This window comes from Pseudorca crassidens, chromosome 15, assembly GCF_039906515.1.
Source record: "Pseudorca crassidens isolate mPseCra1 chromosome 15, mPseCra1.hap1, whole genome shotgun sequence".
Lineage (NCBI taxonomy): Eukaryota > Metazoa > Chordata > Mammalia > Artiodactyla > Delphinidae > Pseudorca > Pseudorca crassidens.
This window is the reverse complement of record NC_090310.1, coordinates 64196590-64219208: the sequence shown is the minus strand read 5'-3', so window position 1 is coordinate 64219208 and position 22619 is coordinate 64196590. Positions and strand designations below refer to the sequence as shown.

The 22619-nt window shown below is 48.9% G+C and overlaps 1 protein-coding gene across 3 annotated transcripts in view; it reads right to left on the bottom strand.

Moving 5' to 3' along the window:
- ZNF341 (zinc finger protein 341) overlaps positions 1–22204 on the bottom strand; it is a 47577-nt gene extending 25373 nt beyond the window's left edge. Inside the window, exons 1-7 of one of the 3 annotated variants that reach the window (XM_067707847.1) lie at positions 22059–22204; positions 16402–16512; positions 14461–14657; positions 11496–11645; positions 6949–7200; positions 3038–3233; positions 1358–1448 (exon numbers count right to left, since the gene is read on the bottom strand). In XM_067707847.1, the coding sequence (XP_067563948.1) occupies positions 1358–1448; positions 3038–3233; positions 6949–7200; positions 11496–11645; positions 14461–14657; positions 16402–16512; positions 22059–22089 (1028 nt within the window). In that variant the 5' untranslated portion in view covers positions 22090–22204. Of the gene's footprint in view, positions 1–1357; positions 1449–3037; positions 3234–6948; positions 7201–11495; positions 11646–14460; positions 14658–16401; positions 16513–21888; positions 21940–22058 lie in introns of those variants that run through there. The other 2 variants (XM_067707848.1, XM_067707849.1) reach the window with 2 other exon arrangements.
- Positions 22205–22619: the final 415 nt, after the last annotated feature.

Sequence of the window (22619 nt, the reverse complement as noted above, 5' to 3'; positions counted from 1 at the left end):
TGTTTAAATAGGGATTTCTGGTTTTTGAAGGAGAAGACATCCTAGCTGTCACAGCACAGCACTTGTACCATTATTTAACATTTTCCTTCAAATCAATGTACTTTTTAAAAACTTAATAATTTAAAATGAAGTTTCCTGTTGTTATTATATATGGAAAACCACTTATAAATACAAAGTAACAAAAAAATGCAATTATTTATAAAACAATATTATTAAGATCTATAGGTGCACCATCCAGTAAGATAGACACAAACCACATGGCATTATTTAAACTTATTAAAATAAAATAAAGTTAAAAACTCAGTTTCTCAGTCATACTAGCTACATTTCAAGTACTCAGTAGCCATATGCTTACTGGCTACCCTATGGACAGCGGCTATTGGGACCTTTCCTTCTTTGCAGAAAGTTCTATTGACACACACTAGTGTAGACCAGTGGTTCTCAAGAGAGATTGACTTTGCTCTCCCGGGGACATTTGGCAATGTTTGGAGACATTTTTGGTTGTCACAGCTGAGGAGTGAGGGGTGCTACTGGCATCTAATGGTTAGAGGTCAGGGATGCTGCTAAACATTCTACCAAGCCCCAGGCAGCCCCCAGAGAAAAGCATGATGGGATCTAAAACATCTCAATAGGCTGGTAGACCCTGGTCTAGAGAGAAGCTGCTGCATGCCATGGTTGGAATCTCAGGCTCTCTCTCTCTCTCTGTTATAAAAGATGAACAAGTACGTGAGGGGCATTAAAGACAGACTACACCAAACTGAGGCTTTCTCCTTTGCCTGAAAGAAATTGAAAAAATAATTTTCTCACTATGTCTTTCAAGTCTTTTCAACACCAATATCCATAAACCACCTAAAATCATCTCACGTCCCAATGTGCCACTCTGTGGGAAACACTGAACAAGTCCACCCCTCCACTTCACAATGGAAAACCTGAGGCCCAGAGGGGCTCCTTGCAGGTTCTTGGGACAAGGGGTGTCAAGGTTAGTGAGCAGAGAGCTTGCAGAGGCATATTCACACAGCATGGCTGTCCTTGAGGTCAGCCCTTTCTGCAGAAGTGAGACTGAGGCACGCCTCCCACCCACAAAGCCCCTGTCCATTCAAGTAAATTCCTCCCCCACCTCAGCCCACTTGGACCTTCCCCATCACAGCAGGAAGGCCCCACAGATCCTTCCCACTGCTCCTGAGAAAGAAAAGGGAAAAATCATCCTGAGCTGGACTGAAGGTCTGAGAAACATGACAGACCAGATGGGGTCTTGGTCACCACCCAGACCAAGGGGCTGAGAAAGGAGCATCGCTTCCATGTGAATCCCTCAGCCTACCTCCCCCCAGGAAACGCCTGCCACACCGTGCCTGGGTACCTTCGGATGTGCTGCTGCAGGTCGAAGTTTTTGGTGAATGACTTGTCACAATACGAGCACTTGAGTTTCTGAGCCTTTGGCTTCCCTGCAGCTGACAAAAAAAAAAAGACAAAGAGGGAAGAAGGGGATGGTGAGCCTGAGGACAGAACTGAAGGTGCCAAGGGCAGCTTCCAGCCACTCTACCCCCTGGACTTGGGGCCAGACAGCTCAGACCCTGGGAGGTCTACACCCATGGACAGGCAGGGGAAGAAGCACAGGTGAGTCTCTCACAGTGCCTGGGGGAGAAAAGCCCAGGACACGCTCTGGCTGGGAGAGTAGCGCAAACCCCTCAAAGGCTCCCTTCTGCCCTAGGATAAAATTCAACCTCTCTGCTGTGGCCTATGGGGCTCTGCATCCTCTACTTCCTTCCAACCTCATCATTCTTACCATCCAGCTGCAGCGGACTCCTTGCTAACCTTGAAAGACTTTAAACATGGTCCCACCTCAGGGCCTTTGCACCTGCTGTTCCCCCTTCCCTAAAATGCTTGTCCCTCAGATAGTCACAAGACTGTTTCCTTCTCATCCCAGACATACAGGCAGCATCATTTTCCAGCCTCTCCCCAGTACTCTCATAGTACTCTGTTAATCTCCTTCCTAGGGTGACCCATAAATATTTATTTATTCCCTGTCTCTCCCATTAAACTGTGAATAATTAAGGGTAAGGAAATCATGACCCAAGATGCTAGATTTCCAGTTTGTTTGTTTTAATATTTATTTATTTACTTGGCTGCACCAGGTCTTAGGTGTGGCATGCGGGATCTTCTTTGTGGCATTTGGGATCTTTAGGTGCAGAATGCGAACTCGTAGTTGTGACATGTGGGATCTAGTTCCCTGAGCAGGGGTGGAACCCAGTCCCCCTGCATTGGGAGTGTGGAGTCTTAGCCACGGGACCACCAGGCAAGTCCCTAGATTTCCAGTTTTTGACACCAAGCCTAGCACACAGATGCTCAACACGTTTGTGAAAGGAAGGAAGGTTGACTGAAACCCCCTGAAAAATTCTGAATTCCTCTGCCTTTCCCCACTACCACCACTTTTTGACATTGCCCCTAACCCCATGCTTACCATCTCCAAAGGGGTGGCAGACATCACTGCTTGTCTGCCTATTAACCACTCACCCCTTCTTCTTTCTTCATAAATCCCCTACATAATGGGAACATCAACGTTCCTAGCAAAAGAGACATTTCCCAGCTTCCTTTGCAACTAGATATGGTCAAGTGACTAAGTGTTGACCAATGAGATGTAAGCAAAAGCATCATGCAGAACGTCTGGGAGTGGGAGATGCCTCTTTTATCCTTCTTACTTCCTGGAATATGAAATTGATGACTGGATCTCCAGCAGCCATTTTACATGATGAGGCACCCTGAGAACAAAACCCATGTTCTAGGGATGGCAGAGCAGAAAGATAGAAGAAATGTGGGTACATGGTAATTATATAGGCACACGATCTCCAGATTGCCTGCCTCTGGACTTAGTTCGCACAGAACAACAAAATTGTATCATTTTGAAGTCACTCTTATTTTGGATTTTCCATTCCATGCAACCAAGCTTAATCCTAACTATCACAAAAGGGAAGACTGGAACTAAGCAGCCTGTGGATAGGCCCACGCTGAGGAAAGATGCCATGGCAGGCTGTGGGCCCACCTTCTGGGAGTCCACTGGAACCTTTGGTCCGTCGGGTCTTCAGCGATGGTGGGGAGTCAAAGGTGGCCACTGCGCCCCTGGTGGCGCTGGTCATGGGGGCAGCAGGGTTTGGTCCTTTCGGTTTGAATCCTTGTTTGCCGGGGCTGTACACCTGGGGGGTGGGGTATACTGGAGCCTCCACACACTGGTTTGGCACCTATAAGTACAGAACAGTCAGGGAGAGTGCCCTGGGAAGGGAGGAGAAGACCTGCCCCAGCCAGTGGGACCCTCACTGTGTCCCTGGCTTATCTTAGCCACCCCCAATCTACATCACCATCCTAACTCTTCCACCTTGCTCAGTCACCCCAGTCACTTCCAAGACCCCTTAGAACTTCATGATGCCAGCAGGCTACAAGGAGCTTTGGAACCAGGCTGCCTGGGTTCAGATCCTGACTCTGCCACTTAACATTTAACTGACCTTGGGCAAGTCTTTTAAACTTCTGTCTCAGCTTCCACATCTGTAAAATGGGGCTAATCATAGCACCCCTCTCACGGGGTTATGAGGATTAAACGAGTTAACAAGTAAGGAGCTTAAAACAGTGCCTGGCATATAGTAAGCACCCAATCAACATTAGCTGTTGTGATTGCCATTATTATTAGTAGTAGTAGTTTGCTTGCACAGGAGAACTAGGAAGTCAGAAGGGTCTATGCCCTCACCAGCAACTCCACTTCTTAACCGACTCCACCTGACGCCACACCAGCACACATCCCTCGGCCAAGAATTGACACTGAAGCCACAAGAAAATTACCAAATGAATTCTGAGCCACCCAAACTCAGTGACCTCTAAGCTTACATCATGACACTGGGGTGTGAAGAATTCATCTACTCACTCATCTATTCAGCATTCATTGGTCTTCCTGGGCTAGCCTATCCAAAATTCCATTTCCTATCCTTCTCTGCTTTATTTTTCTCCTTAGACATATCATTATCTAATAAATTGTACATTTTACTTACTTATCTTGTCTATTGTCTGCCTAGTTTCGTGAAGGCAGGGACTTTTGCTTTGCTTTTGTTTCTTCCTCTATTCCCAGGCCTAGAGCAATGCTTGGCACAGGGTGGGGACTCAATAGATATTTGTTGAATGAATGAATTCATTTACGTACGTATTGGGCATCTAATATGGCACCAGTAGGTGCTTCTGCCGGGTCTTGTCTGTCGGGCCTTGGAACCATTCCTACACCTGCCCATGCTCTCTCCTGAAATGTAAAGGTGGGAAGCTGGGAACCACATTCCCAAGCATCCTTGCCAGCACAGTTCTGAACACAGATTAAGTTCTGCCCATGAGAAGCATCTGCGTGAGATTTGGAAGGCAGAAGGGAGGTAGAAACCATTCTTCTCCGGCAGCTGTGCTGGGAGATAGGTGGGTTTGCAGTCATGAGTTTCGGAGTGGCTGGCTGAACCCTACATTCCCCTCCTGACCACTAGCCCCAAGGGCAGCAGCGCAGCTGGAACCTCAGCAACAGAATCCTACAGTTTCCTCACCTCTGGGTACAGCAGCAGTGTCCTGGTTCTAAGGGCCAAGGAACACCAGCGACCCTGAAAATGAGTGGTGCTCAACAACCCTGACTTTTGCTCCTCCAGCCCTTCATCAGCTTTGTAAGCACCCAATTTCCTGTATTAAATCCCTTTGCCAGAAATACCTAGAGTGGTTTCAATTTTCCTGACCAATATGCAACTCAATAAATATTTGTCACAGTGAATGAATTCACTCATCGTTCAAGTCATTACTGAGCAATTACATGACTGCCACTGGGTTAGTTCTCATTATCCTCGCAGCTCTGCAAGGGGAGTTCCCATTCTAGAGGAAAGGAAACTGAGGTCAGAGGACCCTATTTCAGATACCTACTGTAGGTGTACCACAGGCCAGGCACTCTGCCAGGTGCTAAGGATGCAAAATCAAAGATGACTCAGGGGGTTTCCCTGGTGGCGCAGTGGTTGACAGTCCACCTGCCGATGCAGGGGACACGGGTTCGTGCCCCGGTCCGGGAAGATCCCACATGCCGTGGAGCGGCTGGGCCTGTGAGCCATGGCCGCTGAGCCTGCGCGTCCGGAGCCTGTGCTCCGCAACGGGAGAGGCCACAACAGTGAGAGGCCCGCATACCGCACAAAAAAAAAAAAAAAAAAAAAAAGACTCAGGCTCTGTCCTCAAAGAGCACCCTCGTCTACATGGAAAATAAACAATGGCAGCTACCCCTATGCCGGCCCCCTCTGCCTATGAGACCACCATCGTCCTCTCAGCATCTCACTGACTTAATTTTTTTTTTTTTAATTGAACAAGGTCCTTTTGCATTATTCTCCCAGGCTAGGGAAAATCCCCCTGCAGGCTCTTATAACATCACATGGCTGGTGGAGGAATTTTCCCACTGGTCTAGTTCTCTTTCCATATAAATGCTACCTTACATGGAATGTCTATATGGCTGGATTCTAGAGTGAGTCTGAGATAATGCGACCTCAAGTGCAGGTAGTCTCTTTCTATCATAACCATGCCCCCCAGCACTGGCGTCTGGCATGGTTCTGAACTCTTAGTGCCTTGAGAGTAGACTGCTTGTAGCTCAGAGCTCTTTAGCCGGGAATTAATATGGTACATATGCAACAGGCACACCTCGGAGTTATCGTGGGTTCAGTTACAGACCACTGCAATAAAGCGAATATCGCAATAAAGCAAGTCACACAAAAATTTTGATTTCCCAGTGCATATAAAAGTTATGCTTACACTATCCTGTGAACTGTTAAGTATGCAACAGCATTATATCTAAAAAATATATATATATACCTTAATTTAAAAAAATTTTTGACTTTATTGCTAAAAAATGCTAACCATCACCCATGCCTTCAGCGAGTCATAGTAATAACATCAAAGATCACAGATCACCATGACAAATATAATAATAATGAAAAAGGTTGAAATATTGCAAGGATTACTAAAATGTGACACAGAGACATGGAGTGAGCAAATGCTGTTGGAAAAATGGCACTGATAGACTTGCTTGACACAGGGTTGCCACAGACCTTCAATTTGTAAAAAAAAAAAGCACAATATCTACAAAGTGCAATAAAACAAGGTATGCCTGTACACTGACTGAATGGCCTCAATTCTTCACCTCTTCTAGTAGCCAGGCCCTTTACAGTGTGACTTGCAGCTTTTCCCATCAAGAGGTGGCACCTATTTCCTTACTTCTTAAATCTAAGCTGGCCTTGTGACCTGCTTTGACCAACGGAAGTGACACTGTATCACCTACAAGCCTAAGCCTCAAGAAGTCTTGAGCATTTCTGCTTGCATTACTGCACGTCCACCACTGTGGTGAGAACAGGCCTGGCTAAACTGCTGGAGAATGAAAGATGCATGCAGCAGAGCCGGGTCACCCCACCAGACTTATCCCACACCGGGCCGTTCTAGAACAGCGGATCCAGCCAACCTCCAGACATGTGGGAGAACCCAGCCAAGATCAGCAGTTGCCAAGCTGAGCACCGCAGACGTGAGAAGAATAAACACTTTTTCCTATATACCACTGAGGTTTGGTGGATATTTCTTACAAGGCTATAGCTAACCAATACACCTAGCTTGTTAAAAAATATGAGACAGTCACATATGTAATTTTTTGGAATCCTTTCCCCAAAAGGCAGGTATTCTCTTGACTGTCCTGAGCATTCCCTGAGGGCAGCTTGTATTTCTGCTACAACCTCTACTTCATTCCAGTTTCTCGTGGTTTGCATTTTACATTTACACGTGTAATGGCTCGATCTGGTTTTGCCCTCCACGGTGTCTCTAGCAGTGTCTGGCACACAGCTGGTGCTCAGAAAAGGTTCAGGTTACCCATGATGACCATGGCCAGTTTCTCCCCCTTCACCCCAAGCCCCAGCGTCTGCTCACCTCCAAGGGTGGGTAGGGCTGCATTCCCAATGCCTGGATCTCCACCGTTCCACTCCCAGTCAGGGGTGCTGTGGCACTATACACCTCCACCACGCCATTCCCGCCGGGGTTGGGACGCCCGGGGGGACCCAGGCTCTGGGATGGGGGTGGTGGAGGCTGGGGGGGTGGAGGTGGAGGCAGTGGTGGAGGGGGTGGAGGAGGAGGTGGAGGCTGGGTGAGGTAGCTCGGCGCGGAATGCATGTTCAGGCTACTCTGAAATCAGAAGAGAAAATTAAAGTGTCACAGCCTCTTGATACCAGCTGTCTGATTTATCAGTGGGGAAGGACATTTGCCTTAGCCAGCCATGTGGAAAGAACAGCCACTCATAGGCAGCTCAGAGGACGGGGCTGAGAGAGGGCATGGAAACAAAGTCATGGGAGAGTTCGAGGAGCCATCAGTCTGGCGTTGCTATCCCTTTTCTCCATGACAGTCAGCAAAAATGGCCCAGCTTGTGCAGAAATGAGCTCACAGAGCAGGCCTAATGTTGTTGTCTTTAGAAGGGCTTGCTTGAGAGACTGACTCTGAACTGGCATTTGAGAACGTGCCTTGCAGAAGGTTTCCTATGTCGATAAGGCTATTTTGCCCACCTGGGCACTGACCCTACAACAACCCAGCTAGACTGTTCGCACAAACAGTGTGATTGATGGTGAACCCCTCCTTCCCACATGGGGGTCTGGAATTTTTGTTTGTGGTTGGGTGCCTGCGTGACCGATCCCCAATGAAAGCCCTGGCCTTAGAGTCGTAGGTGTGCTTCCCTGGCAGAAACACTGTGCACGTGTTGCCGCTCTTTTCTGCTGAAGGAAGATGCATACTGTATGCAGCCCCGCCACTTCCCTGAGAGAGAACACTTTGGAGACTTGGAAGAATGTTAATTTTCTCCAGACTTCAGCTGCTGGGTTTTTTTCCCTTGCTGATCCTGCTGTGTATCCTTTTACCTAATAAACCACAGACATGAGCACAACCATCCTGAGTTCTGGGAGTCTTTCTAGAGAGTCACCAAATGTGCTGGTGGCATGGATCCCCGAAACACAGCCAATGACTTCTAGAAATTGATTCTACAAAAATAATTATTTTTTCTACAAAAATAACCAAGCAGGTGGGCAAAGATAACCATACGTGGATGGTATTCCAGTAGTTTTTATAACAGCAAAAAATGGCAACGACCTAAATGTCCTTCCATGGAAGCCTGGCTAAACAGAGGATGGTCCATCCACATGGAATGGAACAGAACCCTTTGTGGTTGTTAAAGTGATGGTGCTGGGCTTCCCTGGTAGCGCAGTGGTTGAGAGTCCGCCTGCCGATGCAGGGGACATGGGTTCGTGCCCCGGTCCGGGAGGGTACCACATGCCGCAGAGCGGCTGCACCCGTGAGCCATGGCCACTGAGCCTGCGCGTCCGGAGCCTGTGCTCTGCAACGGGAGAGGCCACAACAGTGAGAGGCCTGCATACCACAAAAATAAAAATAAAAAAAAGTGATGGTGCTGATCAATATTTCATTAAAGGGTGTCTCTCTTAATTGCTGTTCCTTGGGTTCCATAGTCATATATGTCTAGAGAAAAATTGGGGGTGACAAAATCAAAAGTATTCCTTTACTGCAGGAAGAACCCAGGGACAGTGCAAGGGAAGAGGCAGAATGCCGCCCTCACAGCCTGCTTTGACCAGGGATCCTTTTTCTATTGGAAAATCCCAAGGAGCCACTGTTCTAAGGAACACTTTGGGAATACTGATGTAGGGTTGTAGGCACAGAAAGAGAATGATGTTATACAAAAGGCAAAGTAAGAAAAGCAAGTTCCACAACAGTGCATATAGCCTGACCCATTTATATAGATGTGTGTATATATATAGATATGTACGTATTTTTTTAAATTTAATTTTTATTTTTGGCCTCGTTTGGGTCTTTTGTTGCTGTGCACGGGCTTTCTCTGGTTGCGGCAAGTGGGGGCCGCTTTTCGTTGCAGTGCACGGGCTTCTCATTGCAGTGGCTTCTCTTGTTGTGGAGCATGGGCTCTAGGTGCGTGGGCTCAGTAGTTGTGGCACACGGGCTCAGTAGTTGTGGCTCACAGGCTCTAGGGCGCAGGCTCTGCAGTTGTGGCGCATGGGCTTAGTTGATCCACAGCATGTGGAATCTTCCCGGACCAGGGCTCAAACCTGTGTCCCCTGCATTGGCTAGGCAGATCCTTAACCACTGCGCCACCAGGGAAGCCCAGAAATAGCTTTTTTTTTTTTTTCTGGCTGCATTGGGTCTTTGTTGCTGCGCGCAGGCTTTCTCTAGTTGTGGTGAGCAGGGGCTACTCTTCATTGTGGTGCGCGGGCTTCTCATTGCAGTGGCTTCTCTTGTTGCAGAGCATGGGCTCTAGGCGCACAGGCTTCAGTAGTTGTGGCACACGGGCTCAGTAGTTGTAGCTTGCAGGCTCTAGAGAGCAGGCTCAGTAGCTGTGGCATACGGGTTTAGTTGCTCCACAGCATGTGGGATCTTCCCGGACCAGGGCTCGAACCCATGTCCCCTGCATTGTCAGGCAGATTCTTAACCCCTGCACTACCAGGGAAGTCCCAGAAATAGCTTTTTAAATAAATATATTTAAAACATACACATCTGAGTCTTTTCTTTTCTTTTCTTTTAAATATTTATTTATTTGGTTGCACTGTCTTAGTTGTGGTAGGCGGGCTCCTTAGTTGCAGCAGGCAAGTTTCTTAGTTGCAGCTCGAGGGCTTCTTAGTTGTGGGTTGCCAGCTCCTTAGTTGCAGCACATGGGCTCCTTAGCTGTGGCACGCAAACACTTTTATTTATTTATTTGTTTGTTTGTTTATTCTTGACTGCATTGGGTCTTCACTGCTGCACGCGGGCTTTCTCTAGTTGCGGCGAGTGGGGGTCACTCTTCATTGTGGTGCACAGGCTTCTCATTGGGGTGGCTTCTCTTGTTGCAGAGCACTGGCTCTAGGGCGCACGGGATTCAGGAGTTGTGGTGCACAGGCTTAGTTGCTCCGAGGCATGTGGGATCTTCCCAGACCAGGGCTCATACCCACGTCCCCTGCATTGGCAGGCGGATTCTTAACCACTGCACCACCAGAGAATCCCGACATGCGAACTCTTAGTTGCAGCATGCATGTGGGATCTAGTTCCCTGACCAGGAATCAAACCTGGGCCCCCTACATTGGGAGCGTGGAGTCTTATCCACTGGAACGCCAGTGAAGTCCCTCTATGTGCATTCGAAGGTCAGGAAAGCCAGACACCAAAATTTTGGCAGTGTTTTCTTTGGGTAGAGAGAGTAAGGGTGATTGACTGATTGACTGATTTCCCAATTTTTTCTTTTTTTTTTTTTGGCAGCACCGTCTGGCTTGTGGGACTTTAGTTCCCCAACCAGGGATTGAACCCGGGCCCTTGGCAGTAGAAACGTGGAGTCCTAACCACTGGACCACCAAGGAATTCCCTGATTTTCCAATTTTAATTCTGTAAAGTTTCAAACATACAGAAAGGTTGCAAAAAGAATACAATGAACAGTCTTTATACTTCATCTAATTCATCAGTTGCTACCATTTTGCTACAGCAGCAATGTCTGTGTGTGTGTGTGTACACACACACACACATATTTGTGCTTTGTCAAGCCACTTGAAAGTTAGTCACAGACATCACGACACTTTATTCCTTAAAACTGTACTCAGATGCATCTCCTAAGAACAAGGGCATTCTCCTATATAACCACAATTCAATGATCATACACGGGAAATTGAATATTGATATAATACTATTATCTAAAATATTCAGATTCCGGGACTTCCCTGGTGGCGCAGTGGTTAAGACTCTGTGCTCCCAGGGCAGGATGCCTGGGTTCAATCCCTGGTCAGGGAACTAGATCCCACATGCATGCCACAACTAAGAGTTCACATGCCACAACTAAGGAGCCCTCCTGCCACAACTTAGGAGCCCATGAGCTTCAACTAAGGAGCTGGTGAGCCTCAACTAAGGAGCCCACCTGCCGCAACTAAAGACCCAGCACAACCAAATAAATATTTTTTTTAATAAATAAAATAAAATATTCAGATTCCTCCAAATTCTAATCTCCCCAAGTGTCCCAATAAGGCCTTTACCGCTTCCCCCACACCCCACCCAATACAGGATCCAGCCAAGAATTGTAAATTCAGTCAGTTGCCATGTCTCTCTACTTTCCAGTTGAGAATAATTTAAAAAAAAAAAAATTTTTTTTTTTACTTTTCTATTGTGTACTTTCTAGTGTTTTTCTAATGCACATGGAACACTTCTGTTAAGAATAAAAATAGGAGTCAAAACAACTGGACTGTGGCTATGAAACCCCAAAGTCATGTTCTGGGTCCCAGCTGAATGCGGCAGCTTCCCCACCCACAGCAGGGCTGGCCAAGGGGAAGCTGACAGGCCTCCTTAGCTTGAGGGAGAGTTGGGGCCAAGCCCCCTTCTCTCTACAAGATTCTGAATCTGCAGGAGTCAACATGCAGGCCTAGAATCAAGATCCCGTGAGAAACTGGCCACCTTCTTACCTGCACAGGCGGGGGGCCCTGGGGCATGGGCTGGTCCAGGGACGTGAAGGCCGACATGGCAGACATGAGCACGTCATCGCTTACCAAGATGTTCCCCTGCACCAGGGTCTGGATCAGTGGGGATGGGGGCACGGTAATGTACGTGGAGATCTGGACAGTGAGAGAGAGAGAGAGAGAGACAGAGAGGAAGGGAGAGGAAGGGAGAGAAAGAACACGCCTGAGACTGTGGAAGGAAGCAGATGGCATGATGCAAAAGATCTGGGTTCTGGAGTCCCGCAGACCTGGATTCTATTTCCACTTCTGCTACTGCTCCCTGCCATGTGACCCTGGGAAAGTCACTCCACCTCTCTCAACCTCCATTCCCTCGTCTATCAAACGAGGAGAATAAGTCACACCTCCATGTAAGGCATATACCCTGTGACCCAGCAACAATCCTTCTGGGCCTCTGTCCTAGAGAAACACTCACACCTGTCCACAGGGAGTCCACAGAAAAAGAGTACTCTGCACAGCCTTGTTTCTAATAGTGAAAAACTGGAAATAACCTTGATGTCCATCAGTAGGAGAATAGATCAAAAAATACAATATAGTCATGGATAGAATACTACAGAGAGCAAGTAAGAGGTATTGCATGGAAAATCAAATTATACAATAACATGTACATTATATATCCTCATCTTTAAAAATCTAAAACGATACTACTATGTAATTCCTGTGCGTACTTAAGTAAGTATGTGAAAGTATAATTATATGCTCTCAGGTTAACAGCAAGGATGAAAGGCAGACCTTACAAGAGGGTGTCAAACATGCAGTGACTATTCCTGTCAGCAGATGTAAAGCGTGTTTTGCTTTGTTTATTTGTTGCCTTTCTTTCCTGGCATCTTCCTAAGTCATCTGTCTGGAGGACCCCTGGGGACAGCAGCAACTGGGCCCCTGAACCCAGAGTCCCTGCTCAAACAGGATGTCCTTGCCCTCAACCAATCAAGGACAACCCAGGCAGTTTAGGGACACACCCCATGTCATGGCCAGGAAAGGCAGTGACATGTATTTTTACAATGTCACATGCATTAGGCTGAGACAAAAAATGGGAAATCAGGGCTTCCCTGGTGGCGCAGTGGTTGAGAGTCCGCCTGCCGATGCAGGGGACACGGATTCGTGCCCCGGTCCGGGAAGATCCCACATGCCGCGGAGCGGCTGGGCCCGTGAGCCATGGCCGCTGAGCCTGCGCTTCCGGAGCCTGTGCTCCGCAACGGGAGAGGCCACAACGGTGAGAGGCCCGCGTACCACAAAAAAAAAAAAAAAGTGGGAAATCATTTTCACGTCCATCCAACTCACTTAGGCAGAGGGATTCGTGTCTGCCCATTAACAACGGATTGTGTTCTAAAGTTTTTTCCTTGCCCAGGACTGGAAGAATTTTCCTCTCTCCTACTGAAAAAAAAAAAAAAAAGGGAGTGGGGGGAGAAGGAACATTTTCTACTAACAAAACTCATAATCAAGGAGTGAGAAAACGACTGTTCTGTGTTAGAAGATGTCTATGGTAACTTGAAAATGTACATGTCCTATGGATCTGGAGGTGAACACTTTTATCTTGATGGCAGGAATTATGTCTATACAATGGGTGAAGATAATGTTTTAGAGGAATAAGGAGACAAGAGGAAGCCAGAGGGAAACGTGACCCCGTGACCTGGCAACCTGGGACATGCCCAGCCCCCTATTTTTTTTTTTTTTAAAACATCTTTATTGGGGTATAATTGCTTTACAATGATGTGTTAGTTTCTGCTTTATAACAAAGTGAATCAGTTATACATATACATATGTTCCCATATCTCTTCCCTCTTGCATCTCCCTCCCTCCCACCCTCCCTAGAGGAGTCTTTAATCCCTCTGAGCTCCCACCCACAGTGTCTTTGCTCCAGAACTGTGTTCCTGACTGAGAACTCTGCAAGCTTCTCCAGATACCCACAGCCTGCCCTGTGACCTCCAGACTTGTGTATCTGTCTGCATCTTCACTGCCTCCACTTAAAGGTCCAATGGGCATCTCAAATTCAACATGAGCAGCTGAACTCCTGATACCCCCCCCCACACACACAAACCTTCTCCTTGTTGTTTTCCCCACTTCGGTTAATGGCAACTCCAACTCTAGTCATCCTTGACTCCTCTTAAGCTCACACCCTACATCCAATCCATCCACAAGCTCTGTCAGCTCCACCTTCTAAATATTTTGAAAATCTCACCCCTTCTCTCCACCTCCACTGCCACTATCCTGGTCAAGCCACCACTACCCACTGCCTGGATTTGTACAGTAGCACCCTAATCAGGCTCCTGGATTTCTCTCTTGACTCCCATCAAAATCTACTGCCTACAGCAGCTACAGTGACCTAGTTAAAGTGTAAATCAGACTATATCCCTCTTCTGCTCAAAACCCTCCAATGGTTCCCATCTCATGCAGAGTAAAAGCCCACAGACCGACACGATTTGCCAGGATCCCCCTATTGCCTCTCTGACCTTATCACCTCTCACCCTCCTCACTCACTCACTCAGCTCTAGCCACTCTCACCTCCTTGCTGTTCCTGGAATAAAGCCAGCACGCTTCCGCCTCAGGACCTTTGCACTTGCTGATCCGGCCCCCTGGAATACTCTTCCCCAAAGTAGCTTCATGACTATTTCTCACCTCCCTAGGTCTCTGCACAAATGTCACCTCTTCACAGAGCTCGTCCCAGAGCCCCACATACAAAAGGGCAAAAGCTCCCATCCCTGTCTTGACATCCCTTATCTCTCTGCACTTATCCTGGGAAAAGTACATCTCTACACATCTGTTTGGGTACTATCTATCTCACTCAATGCCATGAAGGCAGTGACCTGGTCTGTTTGTCCACCCCTGTACCCCCAGTGCCCACACAGTGCCTGACACACAGTGGGTGCTCAAAAAAGACTTGACTAGATAAATGAACAAACGAATGGATAAATACCTGGCGATTGGCAGGAGGCGGGGCCTGCTGGACTGCTGTGGGTGCTGCCGAAGGTGTGTAGATGCTGTTGGTAGCCAGGGAGACTGTGGCCAGGGGTGGGGCACTCCCCTGGCACTGTTCCCGCTTGTGGGTCATAAACGCCGGCAGTGAGTTGAACTGCTTCTTACACTTCCCGCAGAGAAAGACATCCTCATCATCTAGGGGTCATGCCCACAGAGCAGCAGAGGGAGGGAAATAACGAAAAAAAGCAAGAAAAAAGGAGGGGGCATCACAGAGAGAAACGGGAGGCCCGTGGCTGGACCATGAGAAAGGCAAAGTAACGGCATTCCATGACTCAACGCGTGAGGGTCAAGCATCAACTCTGTGCTTCCTACGAGCTTTCAAACCATGCTGGCACCTGAAGGAATATCCAGCCAGGTTCGCCCAGGAATCAAAAAATTAGAAATCAGGAAATCGTAAGGTGGGTTCGCTTCAAAAGTTGAGACATTCAGAATCTTTATCCTGCCTGAATTTATTCACCAGTCCCCAAATGGGCTGCATGATCACACTCCTCAGTGCCCTTGCATCCCCTGTCCTCCCTGCCAAGCTGCCTCTCTCAGAACAACTCATTCTGCAAGGTTCAGCTCAGATGTCACTTCCTCCAGGAAGCCCTCCTCAAGCAGTGTTCACAGTTCCTTCCTCTGGGCAAGCCTCTCTTATCACATTTTTCCCATCACCACCATATTTCCTAAGGGAAGGAAATATCTCTTATTTATCACCATAACTAAAATATTTTCTGGGCACATAGGAGGCCTTCAGTGGATGTCTGCTGAATGCATGAGAAACTAAATCAATGATCAGCTACAGTAACACCATCCATTATTGAAGGCCCACCACAGGTCATGCACTGTGCCAAGCTCTTGATATGTTGTGGCAGAAATGTCTAATTGTCATTCAATATTCACTCTTCCTTCTTAAAATGTAATACAAATTTTAGTGAGAAACACGGCCATCTAGTTAAAGACCATATTTCCCAGACTTTTTTGCAGCTAGACATGTCATGTGACTGAATTCTGACCAATAGGAGAAGAGAAGTATACTGTCTACACAACTTCCTCCTAAAAGGAAGGGGTATGACTTCTACTTCCTTCTTTCTTCCCTTCCTGTTGGCTGGAGTGTGGAAGTGAAAGTGGGAGGTTGGAGCAGCCATCTTGGACCGCATGATGAGAGCAGCAGAGCCATATGAAAGAAGGGGTCTGAGTCATCAGGACTTACGCAACAAAGAAATAAACTTTAATCTTGTACAAACTACAAGAAACTTGCATTTCTTATTTATAACAGCTAAAACCGAATCCCAAGTACCCTCACAAGATTCCTATGAGGTAGGACTATTATCCCCATTTTACAGATGTGGAAACTGAGGGCACAGAGAGGTTAACTCACTTGCCCAAGGTCACAGAGCCAAACTATGTGAACAAGGATTCAAACTCAGGTGTGTGTCTCTCTGTCCCCAGCATGGTTCCCAAGTACTCAAAAATCTTTGTAGAATGAATGGATGAACACCTAGACTCACACAGGCTCTAAAGGAAGTTCGTTGCCCTCTGTGTGTCGCAAGGGCCTGGGCTGTAAATTGGACAGATTCATGCTTAGCCTCATAGAGGGGAAGCTGAGAAATGACTTTGGGTCAAAGGGACAAGCATTGCTAAGCATCGGGGCTCCTAGTCATTCTCTGTCATGATCCCCACATTCACTAAGTGACTGAAAAAGACTGTCCTCAGAGCTAAGCAGAGAAAAGTCTGAGCCTGAAGATCCAGGCTGGGAGGAAGGGGAGAGGCTTCAGACGTGAGAGGACAACCTGGGAACCACAGTGGGCAGTTCACTCCCACACCCCCTCATCAGCCCCACCTGTTTTCACAGGAAGCTACTTACCCTTCCCACTGGTGAACCTGAGCAGATACTCACCCAGTGGCTGGATAGCAGGGGGTGCATTGACGCTCTGGCCTGTTGGATCAGAAACTGCTCCTTGGCCATCCAACAGTGACTGGACAGCTAGGACAGTCTGATTGTCCATTCCTGAAGAAAGAAAAGCAGGCTTTCTGGAAGGTGGGCCCAGCATCCCGCCCTGACTTCACCCTTACAAGCCAGACCCATTGCAAGGCCCCCACGGCAAAAATGTCTGTCTGTGCACTGAAATGCTTTCTCTCCAACTTCTATTGCAATAGATCCCAAGATTTTTGGCTGGGAACATGGCCCCAGAATAAAGATTACACCTCCCAGCCACTCTTGCAGCTAGAGAATGTCTAAGTTCTGGTCAACGGGAGCTCTGGGGAAGTTTTCTTAAAAGCTGCCTGGCACGTGACCCCCCTTCTCTGTCCGATCCTCCATCCTGCTTCCTAGAACAAGAAGATGATGGTGGGAACTCTAGCCACCATCCCAGATCATGAGGACAAGGGCACTACAGGGCAAAAGACTGGAAAGATTCTGGGTCTCTGAGCACCTTGTAGAACACAGCCACTGTCACAGCTCTAGACTGCCTCTTTCTGGACTCCCACATGAGAGAAATAAACTTCTAGCCTGTTTAAGCCACTGCTGGGTTGGGCTTCTCTCTTACTCATGGCTGAATCTAATCCGAAATGCAACAAGCCCTCTGGAAATCATGTTACTAAGCCTTCCCCATCCACACCCCACAAATCCCACAAATCTGTTTGCACTTGGGCTTCTCTTGTTTTCCAATGTGTGCTTGTTTTTTCAGTTCCTCAATAAACAGCGTAATCTGGACTGTGGTCGGGGGGACTCTTGAGAAGCTGCCTACGTCCATGTTTTCCAACCAGTTGTCACTGTTGAGGTTCTCAGTAGTACACGGTCCAGCCGTGTCACCAGCTGGAAGACAGGCCTCCTCACATCTGAGTGGCCACCAAGGCACACTGCCTCCCTCCCCAATAACCCAGAGGGCGCCTCCTTCTCTCTGTCCTCACAGCCAACCTCTCACCTGGACACCTGCCCCAGCTTCTAACTGAAAGGTAACTAGAACCATTAGCTCCTGCAGCCAAACTGAATGCATACTTTCCCCGTCACAGTGCAGGTTGTGTGCCTCCTGTGGCCAGCCCTTCTCTCCACCTCCTCCAGCTCCTTCAGAAGCCGTTCTCCGCTAGCTGGCCCATCTCACACTGTGCCCACAACTCTTTCCCAGCAGCGGCTACACACACTCAGGTTTCTCTAGAATGGCCTCCCTCGAACTCATGTTCTCATCTCTCCTCCCTTCAACATCAAGCATCCGATGAGAGTTGGCTACACCCTCCATCTCCTCTGCCCACCTCCCAGTCCTCCTTCAGCCACTCCAGTGGGGCTTAAGCCCCCATCATTCCACCAGAATCACCAAAGACCACCTGGCAGCATCAGACATTCTTTCTTGAAACACTCCCTTCTCGGGCTCCAGGGCGCCACCCTTCCTGGGTCTTCCCCTACCTCTCTGCTCGCTCTTTCCCAGCCTCCTTTACTCTCTTCTCCTGTCCATCCCCTAAATGTTTCTATTTTTGAAGGCTTCCTTTCATCTGGCTCTCTCTCCTCTCCCTCTTACACTCTCCCTGAGAATCCTCACTTGCCCTCATTTAGTTCTCCCTAATATCTGGAGTTTCAAACCTGGGGTTCATGCTCCTCCAGAAGGAGCTTCAGTAAATCTTCTATCATCTAATGCAAAACTGTATGTCAGCATTTGTGTGCAAATCTGTACATGAATGTTCATAGCACTTTTATTCATAATAGTAAAAAACTGGAAACAAGTCAGATGTCCTTCAGTGGGTGAACAGTTAAACAAACTACAGTGCATCCATACCACGGAGCGCTGCTCAGCAATAAAAAGGAGCAACCTGTTGATACAAGCAACAACTTGGACGGATCTCCAGGGAATTACAATGAGTGAAAAAAGCCAATCTCTAAGGTTACATACTTTATGATTCCAATTACACGACATTCTTTTTTATAAATTTATTTATTTATTTTCGGCTGTGTTGGGTCTTCGTTTCTGTGCGAGGGCTTTCTCTAGTTGCGGCGAGCGGGGGCCTCTCACTGTCGCGGCCTCTCTTGTTGCGGAGCACAGGCTCCAGACGCGCAGGCGCAGTAGTTGTGGCTCACGGGCCTAGTTGCTCCATTTAATGTGGGATCTTCCCAGACCAGGGCTCGAACCCGTGTCCCCTGCATTGGCAGGCAGACTCTCAGCCACTGTGCCACCAGGGAAGCCCTACATGACATTCTTGAAATGATAATATTTTAGAAATGGAGAACAGATTAGTGTGGTTGGCAGACGTCAGGGATGGGGAGCAGGGGAAGGAGGTGGGTGGGGCCATAAAAGGGCAACATCTTGTAGTGATAGAACTGTTCTGTATGTCGACTGGTTATAAGACTATAGGATAGTTTTACAAGATGTTACATTGTGGGAAACTAAGTAAAGGATAAATGGAATCTCTCTGTATTATTTCTACAACTGCACGTGAATCTACAGGAAAAAAAAGTATGTCAAAATAAAAAGTTTAATTTAAAAAAAATATTGGGGGCTTCCCTGGTGGCGCAGTGGTTAAGAATCCGTCTGCCAATGCATGGGACACGGGTTCGAGCCCTGGTCCGAGAAGATCCCACATGCCGCGGAGCGACTAAGCCCGTGCACCACGACTACTGAGCCTGCGCTCTAGAGCCCACGAGCCCCAACTACTGAAGCCCGCGTGCCTAGAGCTCATGCTCCACAAGAGAAGCCACCGCAATGAGAAGCCTGCGCACCGCAACGAAGAGTAGCCCCCGCTCCCCGCAACTGGAGAAAAAGCCCACACAGCAATGAAGACCCAACACAGTCAAAAATAAATAAATAAAATAAATAAATTTATTTTAAAAAATATATTGGCACTTCCCTGGTGGTCCAGCCTGGGTAGGACTCCACGCTCCCAATGCGGGGGGGCCCGGGTTCAATCCCTGGTCGGGGGAGCTAAATCCCACATGCATGCTGCAACTAAGATGCTGCATGCTGCAACTAAAACCTGGTGCAGCCAAAATAAATCAATGACTATTTTTCTTTTAATAAAATAAAAAATACTGCCTGTCAAAACTATGGAGACAATAAAAAGATTAGTGGTTGCCGGGGGTGGGGGGAGGGATGAATAGGCAGAGCACAGAGGATTTTTAGGGCAGTGAAAATACTCTGTACAATAATATTACAATGATGGATATATGTCATTATACAACTGTCCAAAGAATGTACACCACCAAGAGTGAAACTTAAGATAAATTATGGACTTCGGGTGGTTATGATGTGTCAATGCAGGTTCATCCTTGGTAACAAATGTACCACTCTGATGAGTTATGTTGATTAAAGGGGAGGTCATGAATGCGTAGGATCAAAGGCATACAGAAAGTCTCTGTACCTTCCTCTCAACTGTGCAAACCTAAAACTGCTCTAAAGAAATTGTCTTTGGAAAAAATACTGTCTACGTAAAACTCAAACCAAATGTGTCATTCCCCACCCCTAAGTTTGTTCCTCTCCTAGTAATCCTCATCAATAAGAACAGGGCACCACTGTCCACCCAGCTAAAGCCCCTGAGGCACCCCTTAACCTTAAGGGATTCTTCCCTTAACCTATCTCCCTTCACACCCTGATTTCCGGTCCTTCAGCAAGTCTAGCCTACTCTGTCTCCCAAATATCTCTCAGATCCACTTTTCCTCCATCCCCACAGCTGTCCCCAGAGCCCAGGACACCATCAGTTCCCCGCAGGACAGCCGCAGTGGTCTCACCTCCCCTCGGCCACTCTGACCCCTCCTGTCTGTTCTCAGAGCAGCCAGGGTGAACTTTATAATAAACATACGTTAGCTTGTGCAGCTCCCCTGCTGGAAACCCTTTCTTAGTTCCACACTGATGCCAAGACAAAGTTCAGAAGCCTCATCTCTAGCTGCTCACATGAACTTCTGTGAATCCTAGACCTCTCTCCCCACCAGGGCTTTGCAAATGCAGTCCCCACTGCCTGGGCCACCTCTGGATCCCCACAGTTCTGCTGCCCTTCTCCTAGCCCAGCACGCATCACACAGTCCCGGGAACTGATTTTTCCTTTACCTTCTTCATCACTCAATACAGGAACACATTCTTGTAGTGAAAACTCAAACACTGAGGAAGTCCATGAACCTAGAGAGAAAGCAGGCCTCACACCATCCTGTTGGCCTCCCAGAGGGAGCCACCAATGACCCTGGCCTTCCACATCCATCACCCATCACAGCACTGAACACCAGCTGAGGTTATCTTTACTGTTTACCTTTTCTATAATTCTATAATTTCTACATCCCTTACCAACGAGTATTCCTGAAACTTAACCTTCCCAGATGTGGGGAGGATTACACATTTCGTGGTGAGAGAGCTGATCCTCCAAGATGTTAAGAGACACAGCTGACACCTCCTGGGGAGTTGCAGGACTCAAAGCCTCGGCCACATACCACTAGTCCAGCCTACTTTCAGTTTGCACTCTAATTATGTGTATACTCATCTCATCCCTCCAAGAGCATTCTTGGGTCTGTATCCCCCTAGCATCAACTCTGTGCCATGGCCCTGAATTCTCTGAGGCTTCCTTTCCAACTCCTAGCAAGTGCACATGGAGGCTCTCAGTGTTTGCCTGTCTCCAAAGCTCACAATTCCCAGAGCCTGAGGACCATTCACATCCTAGGATCTCGCAGAGCATGGGACAACCAGTCGGTGCGGTGTTTGCTGGTTTGGGTCTGGTAACTTGGCGTCCCGGCCAACTACACCGTTGGCACCCATCCTTTCTTGGTCTGGGTTTATAATACTCTGCACCCCATAATGGTGCACAAAGTAGTCACCCCGTCTTTGCTGGTTTCGGTCCAAGGCCTGGCCTTGCACACAGGTGGCGCCGATCCTTTCCTGGTCTGAATTGAAGACACTATGTCAGAGCGCGAGGCACACAGTTGGCGCTCAATACAAGTTCTTAATGGTCAGGACCCGTCACTCAGCCCCTCTCCCCCCGCAGCCGCTGCTGCACCACGGTCCCCCTGGATGCAGCCCTCCCCAGCCCTCGCGTCCGCGGTGCAGCCATGCTCGCCTCGCGGTTCCCGTCCTGGCTTGCACACTATCCCCCGGCTGTTCCCTCCAGGAAACTGCCCCCCAGCCCCAACCGCGCGCCGCCCGGGCCCTAGCGGCGGCAGCTGTTCTGGTCCGAGGCTCCCCTCCCGCTGCGCCAGCCGTCTACGGCTGTTCCGCTCTCGGTGCTCTCTCCCAGGGCCTTCTCTCTCCCGCTGTGCCTGTCCGGTTGAACGCACCACCCTACCCCCCCCCCCACCCGCCGCCGCAGCCGCCGCCGGGCCTAGGCTCCCGCGGCTGTTCCGGTCCCGAGATGCCCCCACAACCACCACTGAGCCTCAACTCCGCTTCTGTTCAGGCCCCACTGCTCCCCCACCCCTGCCGACCTCCGATCCCGCGGCTGTTCCCATCCGTGGCCCTCCCACCCCGCTGGCTGTTCCGGCCCGGCGCCCTCCGCCCCGCAGGCGCCACGCGCCCTGGGCCCCGCGCTGCGAGTTCGCGGCGGGAGGAGGCGCAAGGCGGAACAGCCGCCTCCCCAGTCCCCGCCGCCGCTCACCCTCCAGGGCCTCGAAGATCGTCTGCGCCATTTTGGAGCCGCCGCCGCTGGAGCCCGAAGCCGGGCTGCGCGAGCATTGTGGGAGCCGTGGTGGCGGCGGCGTCGGGGCCGCCAGGGGGCGCCCTCCTTCCTCCTCGGAGCTCCTCCACCATCCCGGAAAACCAGGAATGGCTCGCGGGACCCCCAGCATCCCGGGGCTCTCCCAGCCCCACCTGGATAACCCAGTTATTGGACACATGGACCCCTATCTCTGCAGCATTTTGATACCAACCAGGGTTCTTGGCTTTCCCCAATGAATGGAAGTTGACTAGAGGCCAGATAAGAAATTCAGGCAAGGCTTTATTGGGGCCCTTGCTGCAGCAGCGGGGAGGGAGAGCAAACGACAGGTTCCCTTGCTTGCTTGCTGAAGGAGGGCAAGCTTGTTCCTTATATGGGGTGAAGGTAGGGGTGTGTCCAGGGGTTAGGTGGAGGGGTGGCTTAGGTGTTTTGTCCACCACTTAGGTGGTATTGTGTGCAAGGGGACATGTGCAGTACCCTGCTTTTGCTCCCAACACCCAGTTT